Here is a 14,508-nt window from a genome sequence, read left to right on the forward strand (position 1 = left end):
TACATACAGCTGTGATTGGATATATGGAAGATTGTTGATTTATGGTAATACAGTCCTCTTTCATTATGTGAATGAGACATTTACAGGGAAGCATGCACATTTGCAGCAAATGAAAGTGTGTCTAGAGGGAAGGAAAATATACACATCATGCCAGGCTGAAATGACAAATGAGAGGAGTATAGAGTGCGCTGTAAATATATTTCTCATGGAGAGTAGGAGCTAGCTCACAGCTCTCCCTCCCCACAAAGCCCCTGGAAATCCTCTCAATTAAGCGCTGCATTTCCCAATGCTTTGAGGAGAGAGAGGGTGAAGCATAATGCCTGAGCACAAATCACTGAGAGCCTATTGAAAAAGCTGCCAGTTAACTATGTAATATTACCACTGCTGAAATGCTTCACCCTTTATCCCTTTTCAATTGCAAGGCAAGTATGCACTGGGTATTCTTCACAAGTGAATTATACTATTGACAAAACTTTTTAATCCCAACTCACAGTTTGAAGAGAGTGTGCTCATCATTGAAAAGCAATAAGCTGTTACAGTGACTATTAAAACGGACGGAACCCCTTGGACTTTGTAAAGTGTTATTGTTTTTACAACGTTGGTTGTGAAAGACTCTCTTCATTCAAAAACTTTTTAATGCACGGGTGAAAACAACTCTGTAAAATTGATGTAAAAAAGTACAAACATAAATAAATAATTGATGGATTGTATAAGGATTCACCTGCCCTAAAACTTTATTTAGTTCACGTATCTTGAATCTATGCAGATAGATCTGTATCAGCTTTGCACAGAATTGCAGTTTTCATCCATTGTTGTTTGCAAAACTTGGCAAACTGTTAACTCACAGTACAGTTAGGTTTACTTTATTATTGCCACACATATATTGGACTAAGGTCTGTGCTCTGACTTGGCAACTCATTAGTATTGCTGTAGTTTCTGTGTCCCTTTGTCTCTATGTTTGTTGTCACGATCTTGGTGAAATATAAATCTTCCAAATGGTACATCTCTTGCCGGTTGCAGCAGGTTCTCCTCAGGGATTTCTATGCATTTATAGTGCCTGTACTTTTACTAACGTCCCCCACTGTGATACACTGCCACTGCATGGCATCACAGTGTGCCATGTCTTTATTTTCTCTTTAGCCACTGCTACAGAAAGCTGGGTTTGCTGAATCAGAGGCAACACTTCAGTATTCACATCCTCAGCTATAGAAATAGCTTCTCTTGTGTCCACAGCCCCGCTCAAGGAAGATTTACAGCGGAGCCAGTTGTTTTTTATGATTGACCTCACTGGGCTTTGTTGCTTTTCAGTAATCTTGTTGCATGTTGATTTACTTTGTATTTACGATGTAGCCATGACAGGGCATTGACTAAGCAGGTACAATATTTATAATTGACACTGTATCAACCTAAAATCATAACCTAGATTACACAAAGATGTTCTCAATTTAGCCAATTTACAAAAAAAACCTTAGCTGTACCAGGACTTTTGTATTTGGGTTTAATATTCATTAGTGTGGGTATAGTTGTTTTTTAAAATGTGAGATACAATTATTTATTTCAACAGTTCTATATCAATTATTTTTCTTATAAACAGTAGCAAAAACCCTTTGAGTTACATTTGATGTGATCAAAATACAAATGATGAAAAAGTTCCCAAAAATGTAACGGGGAGGTGAATACTTCTCATAGGCGCTGCGTACAGGAAAAGTATACTTTAAATCATTAATGTATAAGCGTTTATGTCTTTATGTTGTTTAGCAGTGCAGTGGGCAACATTCTATACCTTGACTTGTATTGATCAGGATCAAGTTAGTGGCCATTAATAGTCATTCATTCTCCAAGTGACACCTAATTCTCTCCCTTAGCTTTTTGATTGAATCAATTGAAAGCATGTATTCCAACAGTCGGATGTTCAAATTACCATGGTGGGGTGCACATTAACACTAGAAGGCTCTAATGAACACCATCATGTGTTTTTGTTATTGTAAGCAGAGTATGGTACTGCACTAAGGCAAGGGTAATGGTCCCTAGAGAAAGTTAGGCAGGCGAGCCTTGGGTGGAACTGGAAGAAGGAATGAGGAAAGAGGGGAAACCATGAGAGAAAGTAACATTAGTTTGATAGTAGATCTCGCATTTTTATTGAATATTACTTACTCCATTTATTTTAGTGTCTGGAGAGCAATGTATCATCTAGACAGATAGTATATGGTCAAATGAAGGTGGAGCGCAGGCAGTACCTTGTGTTCAGCAGTGGTAACATATATAGGATTTGTCCACAACAGGAGGAAATGGATCTTACAGTCGGCATTTAGGGAGGAGGGAGCGTGGTGATAAAAAAAGAAGCATGACAAGAATTGTAATGGATTCCAAATTATTATTATTATTATTATTAATAATACAACTGTTTTTTAAAGTTGCACAAACTTTCTGATTCATTCTATCCCATTAGAAGACTGGTTCGGTGAAAATGTATTTAAAATCATATACTAAGTTTATGGATGAACAATAAGGAAACAGCCTCTGCATTTTGATAGCGGTTGAATTACCAACATCTTAATGAGACATTTTACTGGCTGACAAAATATCACACATGAGCTAAAGTATTACAAGTTGTCTCTTTAAAATGCATTCCCCACATAAAACTCCAAGGGAAAATATGTCATTCAGTGTTCCTAATTAGGACAAGAGAGCTTCATAAACCCCACATTTCTTGAGCTGTTAAGAAAAAGCAGATTCAAACAACAGATGCTTCAGTTTGAGCGTTCATCCTCAGGCGAACACCCACTCAGAGTGTCAGCAGAATAAGAGAGCAGAGGAATATGAACCACAAACGCTTAAAAAAATCCCAACAGGCCGGGGTTTGTGGTACACACAACGGGGCCAGTAACTACATTTACAAAATGTGTAAATGAGGACTCGGATGTTGAAGGTTTCAGAGCCTAATTTACAGACGCTTTCAGCCACTGGAGCACAAGTAACAGCTGGTAAAAGACTACATGTGTGTGTTTAGTTTGTGCAACATGGAAAGGAAATGAGCTAATACAGCTGCTGCAAATCACAGATTATCATACGGTCATTTAAACTGACTGTGCCGATAGAGAGAAGTCTGTTAAACACATCACATTAACATTAAAAAGGCATTATGATTAAAGATTATACTTCTGAAAGAAGTATGCTTAAATGTCATTTATACAAACATAATCAGTCTCATAACTTTATGAGTCATGCTATTTCACCAACAATACAACTGATGCACATATTAATAAAGCAGTAAAGTGCTATTCAATTTAAAGCTGCAACACAACAGATAATTACAGACTGACTTAATGGTTCAAACTCCAGTCATTAATTTGGAGTCATAATAATACATTAAACCCATGAAGCATTGAAAGCTGAGAACAAACTTGCCAGCCTGAGTCTTAAATGGGAGTCCCATGACACCAATCTATAATTGTCAAATGACAAAATTAAACAAAACCATAATTTACTCTTTCACACGACGTGTTATTAGGACGCAGCAGTGCAGAGAAACCAGCGTTTTTAATACATATCCTCAAGTGTGACCTTCAGTAGTTTCTATAAAGCAGAATTCACAATGCAAGGACAAAGCTGGCACCTGTTTGTTGGCTCATCTGACTGTGTTTCAAAAATGGGCCGCATTCCAGATACGTACTTCCAGCTTTGAAAAGAGAAATGATCGCTTGGTGAGCGGACACATTATGTAAATGAGATTGCGGTAGCTGGAATAGAAGTCATTTCGTGGCGTCCCAGTATAAAATGCCTGTGTTGATAATGATGGGGATGTTGTGATGGCTGTCAATCAAACGTGCGGAAAGCTTTGTTACGGAGTGTTCGGTAGTGAGGGAAGCGTACAGATTCCCAGATTGTTTTGGATTTCAGAAATATAGAGAAACACATCTATTTACAGCTTCTCGCTGAAGTAAAAATAATGAGGCAAACATCTTTTTAAAAATACATACAATTTAAATTTTATTCAGAAGTCATATCAGTAGTGAATTGGGAACAGTCAATATTATTGAAATCCAAGGTTACAGCGATCTATGAACAATGATAATGCGATGGGAGTTAGTTGTATGTGCACTCCAAAGTTTTACCAATAAAATCCATGACTGTTGTTGCATGTTCTCACATGCCAACTCTGTAAGGTCCCTGTCAATTCAAAACCTACAAGCCCTTTTTTGTTTCATATAAATGCCGCTTAGTCTAATGATACGTTAATACAAAACATGATCAAATCACATACAAAAAAAAACCCTGAAATAAAATAAAATCATATATACAAACCTCTGTACATAGTGGGAATATGAATAAAAGAGAGGAATTATTATTTATGAGCTTCCATATACTTGGGAATGGGTCAGTTTAGTAAAGCGGCTGTCTGAACAAAATGTCATGATTAAGTCTTGAAGTGGCATGGTTTCGGGCGTCCCTGTTGAAGACTGCAGCGTCGTCAAACTGTAGGCAAAACAAGATAGGAAGTAAATAAAAAGTTGATAATAGGGGGCGGGCTGCAGTGAGGTATTCATCCTGTCAAGCTGGGACAGGAAGCAAGGAATGTGAGGGGTTCATCTAACAAGAAACAGCCGCTTTTTGGTGGCAGCCGTTACTGTTGGTGCTGTTTGGTCCTACTGTCAGCATCTTTGTTCACTGTACAATTCCTGAATCGATAGAGGCCTGTTTCCTGGTGGTCTTGGGAGGTGGTGGAGGAGGGGTCTTGCTGGGCAGAGGAGGTGGAATGTGCTGAAAACAGACAAAAACAGTAACCTTGAAACGTCTTTTTTCAGGTGCATTTTTCATCTATCAGACAGACTTACATGTTATTTTTGTTAATATACCCCATACTTGTGAGGTCAAAAAATGAAGATTAGGGCTTTAACTGAAGGAACTAAAGATGTTCTCTGTCTACCTGAGTGCCCTCCCTAAAACACCTGAGTTTATAACAGACAAGGAGTTAAGCTCGTCACTGACCTCACCTCTGCCTCCATCAAGGAGTGTAAATGACGAGCGGCTGTCACTCAGCCTGTGAACATCTGCTCTCCCTGCACTACCGTCCGATGAGGCTCCGCTTTACTACCTGTCCACAGGCCGTGGCAGTGGATAAATAAGATTAGTTAACAGAGTGGCGAGGCGAGAGGACGGGCAGCGTAGACACCGGTGAGTGTGGAGAGACGCGCCGCTGATTAACAGTGGGAGAGCTCCTGATGGATGTGAGAGGTAAAGTAATCATCCAATCCATCACATCTGAGCACTGGGCCGGCTGGGGGAACAAGTATAAATAACAACGGGGTGGACAGGCGGGCGTGGGCCCTCGCTGCTAACTGACTGATGCCTATACATTCTTCTGTGGCACAAATTATAAAAATGAAGCACAGATGTGGGAGGAAACATGCATGAACACGGACATGAACACGGGACGCACAGGTGTAGGTGGGTGTGCCGGGGGAGGAGGCCCCGAATGTAAAGTGCGTGTAGCGACCTCTTGTTCCATTATATATGTGCCATGCATCATTAGGGGCTTCTCTCAGTCCTAATTAAAACACCTACTCTTTGATGTGGCGGGGGTGGCGGAGGCGTTGAAGGACTCGTCAAGTCTTGATTATCTAGCAGGTTGCCGTAATCAGCGTTGCTGCCTTTCACCGGCAGCGGAGGAGGGGTTTCACCTTTGTCGGAACAGCCCATCCCGTTGAGCTCCAGACCTGTGCAGGGGGGGGGGGCTCATCAGCTCACATTCATCAGAAAATACATCAGGGATCAACAGTAGGACTGGAATCCAAAATACATCACATGGCCTGTTTCTAGTTCATTCACCTTCACAAAGTCTCATTTTATGTTTTACAGAACACAACAGTGATAATGAAATGTACCAGAGCTAAATGTCTTCACACGCCTTAAGGGGAACTTGATTGATTTACCTGTTGAAATCAGTTCAGCAGTCAAGAGGAGTACTAGTGAGGCTCAAAAAATATACTAAGTGGATTTTCAGATCAAAACATTATTTCCAATATCACATATAAACCTAAATGCTCAACCTCGATCCCTGAGAGTTAACCTAACTTAGAGAGTATACCTACAGTATGGTAGAACTTTACCTGAACCGCCCGGGCACTGTATACAAATATAATAAAAGATTAAAAAAATAATGAGAGTTGACATCGCTAATAAATAATGACTAGCCTGTGTTACGGAATGAGTGTGTGTACATATATATTGGTTGTTGTTGGGGAATAATTTGCTTAGGTTTTCAACCTTTGACACAGTTCTCCTCTTTTCACTGTCTCCTTTCCCACGGCATAAGTCTACGGACTTGGGTATTGCTGCCATCTCTCTTAAGGAGGGGCAGCTTGGGCGCATTGTTGTTGCCACCTTATGACCGAGCACAAGCTGACAAGAGATAGTTTATTGTTCAGGGACATCTAGAGGCCCTTCTTTTTAGGAACGTAGGTTCCCTGGCACACATTCTTTTCTATGGAAGAGAGCTCTAGTTAGATTCAGGGTCCATATTTGTTTAGTCTCGCTGATAAAGAATGTTGATTATTACACTCCGAACTATTTAAAACCTCGAGCTACAGAAGAGTTCTTCAGAATTGATTGTGGCATCTCAACCGTGTGGTCAAACCGTGGCCCGTGACATGTCTTGTGAATTCTCCGGCCGAAGCTCGTAATAGACCGTCAGTGTTTGCCATCAAAGCTCCAGCTCTCCTCGTGTCTCTCTGAGTCCCGACTCTCCATTGCTACAGAAGTTTCCCCCACAGTTGCTATGCTGTTAGACTTGCATCATGGGAAGTGTAGTATCCACTATTTTCCGAGGTTGACCAATACAGTTAAAATAAAGTCTGGATATCTCCGCCTATGTTATATTGATATTTGAAAAAATGTTAAGCAAATGCAAAACCAAATAGGTGGAGCAGATTGATAAACAACAATCCTCTGACTTACTTGCTGGTATGGAAATGATTGGGTTAAAAATTCAACTACATCCCCTCCTTTCTCACCAGGTAAAATGTCTAACTGTATGTCTAACTGTATGACCCTAAAAGAGGAAGCATGCATGTGAATTTGAAGATATTTTCTAAAACAATGGATATCCTTGATAAGTTAAGTGAACAAATTGAGCCTATTTTGAGTGATTCTGGTGTTATCAGCCAGCTCAGTGACAAAGAGTCACATTTAGAGGTAAATGTGTGGTGCTGTAAGCTGTCATTTGCAAACCATTTAAAGAAATGGAGCTAACATGACCCATCGCGCTGTTATTCATATCAAACGGAGCGTCATCGTGTCGAACAGTGACGCAAGATTTCTAACAAAGTGAAAGGCAGAGAGGGCCTACAGAAAAAGTTGCGTGTGTTGAAGTATGTAAGTAAGATTGCTCATACTGGAAACATTGAGCAGGCTGAAGGAGAGTTTGCTCCTGGGTGTGATGGGCGGGGGTCCCGGCAAGGAGGAGGAGTGCATGGATGAAGAAGGGGGTCCGGGGGACACGGAGAGGCGACGGTCTCCCCCGATCTGGCTTAGAACTTGACTCCTTGGTCTCTGAGGTCGCAGGGGGCTGATCTGATTGGATGATATCCAAACGAAACAAGTGAGTAAAGGTATTTACACTACAATTCAATTAAAAAGGTAGTTGAAACAAACTGTATTTGAAAACGAGTCGAGTCGATGGTGAAATATTACAGAATATTAAGAAAAGATCATTTAAAAAAGGGAAATTGGTTTCACATCTTCTCTGGGGCTGTTGACTGATCCATGCTCGCATTAAGTCGGCTGTTATTAATCCTCAAAAATAAACCATTTGGATAAATATGCTTGGTTCTGCAATATCTTATTTGTGGTTACAATCATTGCTTGAATGCCAGACCACATTGTCCCAGCTCTATGGCAGGGATTTGAATATGAAAAGATCTGTCCTCAGGGCTATTTCACACTGTAGGCTACATTAACAAACATCTTTGTAATTGGCCAAACTCAAACAGTCAGCTACAAGAGAGGCACTGGAAATAACAACGCACTTCTTTCAAGGATGTAATGCTCTTCCAGAACTAAAACTAAAACTGCATTAGGGGACAGAAAACAGTTTTCTTAAATGTACATACTTCAGATAATAACTACAATCTACTATATCCTACTACTTCTTGCTACCAGAGACCCCTGGGAGCCTTACCCTTGACCCCTGAGGCAAGAGGCTCCCATCACAAGCCAGACGGCTCCACTACTGCCAGGGGCCTCTTTAGGATCCTACCCTTATCTTAGTGCTGTTAACCAGTGAGCATTCCCACTGGGCATGCAGAACACAGTGATACCTCTCTGCTGTCATGACACTGGGGAAGAGGGACTTTAGCACAGGGGAAAGATAAAGATATGTTTAAAGAAAGAAAAAAAGAAAGAGTTCCGTTGGGTGGTAGAAATGTGAGCCATGTGACTTAGGGAGGAGAAGTTAAAAGAACAAAGGGAAAGGATAAAGGGCCTGTTGGAGATATGAAGATCATTTCAACACCACATTCAACAGAGGCCTTTCACTGCTGTGGCACAAAAGTATATTTATGTTTTAAATCAAAGTACATTTGGCGCATTTAGAAGAAAAGTCAAACGGATTGGTAACAAATGTACAGGATTCTTCATTTTATGAAAAAAGTTCTTAATGCCTAGAAACTATGAATATATAGGCAGGACGGAGAAAGACTGGCTTTGATGAGTCCATAGTAAAACAAAGTAAAAGAAGAAGCATTGTGTATCTTAAGGAAAAGTACTAAGCTTTTAATCGATTGCAATACACAATATAGTCCAGTCTAAACTGCTTTGTGTCAAAATCTACTTGTTCACTATTTGTGAACCCTGAACACATACAGCTAAATGTCATTGCTCTTGTGTAAAATAAGAGAGAAAAGAGAGAAGCAGGAGAATACAGAGTGGTTTGGGATAACAGCAGATAAGCTAAAATAAAAAAAGAAAGGAAAGGAAAAGAGGGAAGGTAACACATTGGAGGAATTGCAGTGCAGGTCACTTTTTCAGTACCGTCTCTGACAGAATGACGGCTTCAGCGGGCTGCAGTAGGATCTCTGTGGTCTTCATCTCTTTGTCAAAGATCTCCTGGTGCTTGCTGTTCCTCTTCTCCTTCTTCCTGTCTTTGCGGTCCCTCTCGGGGTCATCGCGGTCCAGCTTGTCCGTAGACTTGGTGTGCAGCTTCTTGGGCAAGAGAGGCTCCAGGGCAAAGCTGAAATGAAGACGGTAGGATAACAGTCCACTCGAAGTTAAGATTGATTTACATTTTTAAGAATTAAGTTGCAGAGGATTTATGTTTCATGTGACAGAAGGCGTCCGTCATTGCCTAAGCAAATCCTCAGCAATCCTCTTAAATGTGACAATAGAATCTTTGAGGCCTGATACTTACTACTTGATATTACAATAACGTCGCTTAATACAAGACAGTAATCCCAAATCAACTTCTAAAACTGCTCTAATAGGATGGCCAAAAAGCAGAAGAAGTTGTCTGTTTTTTAATCCTGTAGAAAAAGCTTTGAACTAGGAGTTACCCATCAGAGCCAGGCCTGGAGGGCGAGTTGTCAGAAGAGATGGAGTTGACTGAAGCCACCGACAGCGGCCTCTGGGAGGAGGGCATGGTGAAGGAGCGCACCATGGAGTGAGGACGAGACCCCCGCCGTTCGTCTGCTGCCGGCTGACACCGCAGAGAAAAAGAAAATCACAAAGAATTTAGCTTAAAAGCCACTGACTGCTTTGAAGTTACCTGTGCATATTTTCTGTTTACAGTACTGGAGGAGGGACAGGGGAACTGTGAGGTTAATAGCAGTATTATGCTAATAATATAGTATGTACATAGAGAGAAAAAGAGAGAAAACTCTGGCTCTAACAATGAACCCTTTTGTATTCAAGTCCTTTCAAGCGAGGAAAGCTGCCATCTAAGGATAACCTTATTATCAGACCATGGAAAGTGATGGCTTTCCTCTTGTTTGAAAGGTCACCACCCGCTCCCTTTAAATTGAGCAAGGGCGCCTTCACCTCGGGCAAGATTGAGGGTGGAACTTGGCCAAGAAACAATTAAAACTTAAAAGGAGGGGAGAAAATGGAAGCTGCAAACAAGCTGACTTCAGCTAAAAGTTAAAGCAAGTATGAAATACATGTTCCAAGTGAATTTGGCGGACTTCGTAAATGTGTAGCTTATTAAAGTATGTTCTTGACATCAGCTCTTGGAAATGCTCTTAATTGCAGTCTTATCTTTAAATGTCATCTTACTTTTTCAATCATAGAAAATGCCAAGGATGGAACATTATCTGATAACACAATTGCATCTTAAATGTATCTGGACAAAAACATGTTTAAAAAAAGGAAACAGGAGGACGAGAACCCTTAAAAAGGCCTTAAAGGGATAATAATAACATGCTGCTATTTCATTAACTGTGCATTTTACAAATCAATTTCCCTAGAAATCTTTTGCAACTAGAAGAAAAGGCTACATCTTCCAGTACTTCCTGTATCAGAAAGCGCCCGAACAAGCAGAATCTCTTACCAGGGACTTCACCCCATACGTTTTCTCCACCTTCTCCCTCAGTTGCTTGAAGCAGGCCTCCAGGCGGTCGTGGAAAGGCCTCAGCGCCTCCGTGACCTTCTCTCCGTGGATACGAACGCCTTCCGAGAGGTGTGGGACCTGCCGGGACGAAACAGTAGAGTAAGAAAAGTTTCATCAAACACGCCCCGGAGAGACGAGAGGTTAGATACATGCTGGTTCTTCATTTATCAGGGAAATATGCTTCACATACATCCAATTGAACTCACAGGACCTTTGCCCTCTTCTCTGTGCACACTCAGGACAGGAAGTGAGTGTTCTATCAGTCTGAGTGCGCAAGAAGAAATATCACTGCCACCTTATCCAGGAGCAAGCAGGCTATAAAGAAGACTGTTGCCATGACACTGCCTTCCTCTGCCTCCCACCTCCAGCATCATCACATCATAAGTATATTAAACATAGACTGACTACATGTAAAGGCATGTACTGCACGTGATGGATGGTTATCTCTCTGACACAATTAAAGACGCAATGCAATGTCAAGATCTGAAAACATACAGAAGCATATCAGGTAGAGTGAAAGAAAGGGAGACAGAGAGAGAGAGAGAGAGCGGGGGAGAGACTGCTGAAACTGGTCATTAGGAAACCCCCGTGTCACTGTCGGTGTCAGCAAGCTCTGCTGACTAATCTAAACACCATCCCTTCCCGAGTGTTGAGTGATATTTTCTCTCTTCTGGTTCACAGGAAGATCTTTTTTAAATGTTATAGACTTGGGTGTTAGTGCTACATGCCATCTTATGTTTGGAACATGTGTGCAATAACCTGCCAGTAACCAGGTACAGTCACCTGTGGTAATAACAGATCGTTTTCTTTCCCATGGCAACTGTAAAAATATGTCCTGACTGTCTCACGGCTATAAGTGAGAAATACTGTTAAAGGTGAAATGAAAGCAGCTTATGCTTTTATGCTTATGAATAAGTAAAAAACAAAGTCAACTGCATTAGAGGGGATTTAATTCAGATGTTCATATTAAATCGGTCCCAGTCAGAGTAGTTTATTTGCCCATTTGGAAAATAAGAAAACACTTAACTGCAGAGTGCATCTTGTGCCTCATCTCAAGTACAGTAGCTTTAAGGGCTAATACATCCCCCTAAACCCTTGAGCAAATGGAAAAAAGGATCCGATCGAGTACAAATAAGTGTTTGAGGTTTCTGGCATAGGTGGGCCAGGAGGGGGAGACAAGAAGAGTGTGTGCTAACCCTAGAGACTCCCTAGAGACTACTCGCCTTTCTTCCTTTTCTCTGAGGGCAAGCTGCCCCTCCAAAGCCGGCTGCAGCCTGAACCTCGCTCAGATGGCACGCACCGCCAATTCACTTTCCTGATGCAACATTTTGTAATCATTTCCAACGGTGCATTTACACAAGTTTCAACACATGGAGGGCTTATTAACAGAGGGAAAAAAGGCTAATGCAGGAACATCAAAATGTTGTAGCTTCAGTTCCTCAGCCATGTTATACACTGCACTGAGAGATTAAACAGTAAGCTATGATAGGAGAAGCACATAGTGAGTGGTCTGCTTTGAAAAAGATTATATATCAAGATGTGAACAAAAATCCAGGATATTTCACTCTGCATTTAAGCTAGAGTGCTGTGCTACATATCATAGCTCTGGCACAGGAAAATAAATGAGAGAAGGCTGCAGACACCCTGCCAGGATTTCCCATGATACTGAGCACCTTCATCATCACCGCTGGGACCTTTTGGAGGAGAGGAGGAGGCGGAGAGAGAGAAGGTGAAAGGAAGAAAAAGGTAGAGTGGAAAAGGTTTAGGAGAGAGGGAAGTCAAAAAGGACGAGGTGTTGTGAGACGAAATAGACGGAAACAGGCAAAAAAAAGAAATTGAGAGTGAAAGCTGAGGCAAGATTCCCGTCTCTTAGGATACCCACATCTTTTTTTAGACCTCAGGATGATCAGGTGCAACTGTGTGGCGGCATGGCAACAGCATTCTGCTAAGTGGCCACACAGCGATCAGCTAAGTGTGGAAGGCTCAAGGTTGCCAACACACAGATGTATAAACGTTTTATTTTTTATTTAATTAAATAAATTAACTTTTTGAAAATGTTTTTTTCAGTCGGAGAAATAAGCTGTTAATATGAGATACACAAAGAGTTGTTTTTATAGGAGAAAAGAGCAAAGCTGAAGCTAGACATTTATGTGAGAGATAACTAAATGCTAGCTGCTCAAGTTCAAGTGTCTTAGCAGGTTATGAAGCAAAGAGCAACATTAACTGTACCTGCTTCAAAACTGGACCTTTATAACATTTACTTTTATAAAATGTATTAAAAGAAGAAGCAATCAGACACAAAATACATTGAAAAAGGTATAGAAATCCAACTTCAGTGTGCAACAGTAAATGAGAGGCTGGTAACAGAGTTGAACGTGCCTAAGATTAGGAGACTGATGTTAATCTGTGTCAGTTACACTTTGCAAGGCAGCAACAATTGCAAAGAGGTCAGAATCCTTTACTGCAGCGATAAATGTGTTGTGAACGATGTCCCCATTGGACATCGTGAAGCTATAAAAGCTGACAGTAAATAGCGAGTTAACTAGACAGAACGTTTCACAACACATTTCAAAATGAGGGCAGGATGCTCCTCTGCAATATGATCAACGGTGTTCTCTACACCTCCAGAATACATAAACACAGGGTTGACGTCTCCTTCTGCATAAGCACTTCTCCCATCATATTTCCATGCACATCACAACTTATGAGCTAAACATTCACCGTTCATGCTGCAACCTGTGGGCGTGCTGTCATTACCAAGAAAGCACCTTATCCATTGACATAGAAGAAGTATCATAGAAATACTACCACTTCTTTATTCCAGCAGCATCTCTCAGAGCAAAGTGTTTCTTGTCACCCTGCCACACCCTTTGGTCAGAAAGTGGGTATTAAGGCTATGATGACATATTTCATGAAGGTCACAAAGTTTCTATAGATGTCAGTAAGGAGTCAGACGTACTAGTAACAGGGAGACTAAATAAAGAAAGGAAAAAGAGATTCAAGATTAATAAGGAAATACATCATTACCAACATGTTGGTTCAGGCTTTATGTCGGAAAAAAAAGAATATTTACAGATATAAAAAGACAACTAAATGTGTCACCAAAAGATTCTGTTTATGTTGACATTGTCTCCTGGATGTATTGATTACTCAGCTATCTCTGACATCTGTAAACAGAATGAATCGGGCTGCAGTGAGACGTTTAAGGTGCTGATTTAGACATCTGTCTAGAGCTCTAATTATATCCAGATACATCACAGAAAACTCAGACCTTATTTATAACAGGGAGCCTTTTACAATACCTCATTTCCTGATTTCCAGTTGCTCATTTCCTCTCTAATTAGTAGACGAGGGCAATGGCTATTTCAGAATAACAGTGCACACTGGCTCATTTCGAACCGTTTAGTTTGTTCATTGGAGCAGCCTCTCCTTCATTTGTCTCATTTAGACGGATTCAAGACGTGAGATAAACAAGCATGCTGGCTCTGGCAAAGAGACAGCTGATGCCATTTCAAATCAACAACTCTCCGCCTTAATCATCTCTGTATAGGTTCCTGTGTGTTTGCTTGGCGTGGGCAAACGCATTACTGCTTTCTCTATGGCATGATTCTGTGATGATCACAACACACAACTTCAAATCATGTGCAATCATTTCTTGTGCTTTTGGAGGAAACATACCACCATGATTTCATACACTTAGTTAGCTTGATGTGAAGGAGGTCTTTAACTGGGCACATCTGCCAAGATGGAGCAACACATTTATCTCATACTGGCATAACTGGGATGCACAACAGAGCTCCTGCTAATTAGCGCTGTGGATTGTGGGTGGAGGATCATTTACAAATGGCAGTTGAATCTAAAATGAATGCCGGGGTGGATACGGCTCTCACTTCTTTGCATTGGAACCA

The 14,508-nt window shown here is 41.0% G+C and overlaps 1 protein-coding gene across 1 annotated transcript in view; it reads right to left on the reverse strand.

Moving 5' to 3' along the window:
* Positions 1-3,963: 3,963 nt before the first annotated feature.
* The window catches only part of dock1 (dedicator of cytokinesis 1), a 180,613-nt gene continuing 170,068 nt past the window's right edge, over positions 3,964-14,508 (reverse strand). Inside the window, exons 47-52 of the mRNA XM_010766495.1 lie at positions 10,541-10,678; positions 9,549-9,691; positions 9,031-9,229; positions 7,395-7,572; positions 5,566-5,717; positions 3,964-4,761 (exon numbers count right to left, since the gene is read on the reverse strand). Of these exons, the coding sequence (XP_010764797.1) occupies positions 4,666-4,761; positions 5,566-5,717; positions 7,395-7,572; positions 9,031-9,229; positions 9,549-9,691; positions 10,541-10,678 (906 nt within the window). The 3' untranslated portion in view covers positions 3,964-4,665. The remainder of the gene's footprint in view (positions 4,762-5,565; positions 5,718-7,394; positions 7,573-9,030; positions 9,230-9,548; positions 9,692-10,540; positions 10,679-14,508) is intronic.

The sequence above is a fragment of the Notothenia coriiceps genome, unplaced genomic scaffold (assembly GCF_000735185.1).
Source record: "Notothenia coriiceps isolate Sejong01 unplaced genomic scaffold, NC01 NC01_scaffold00003340, whole genome shotgun sequence".
Taxonomy (NCBI): domain Eukaryota; kingdom Metazoa; phylum Chordata; class Actinopteri; order Perciformes; family Nototheniidae; genus Notothenia; species Notothenia coriiceps.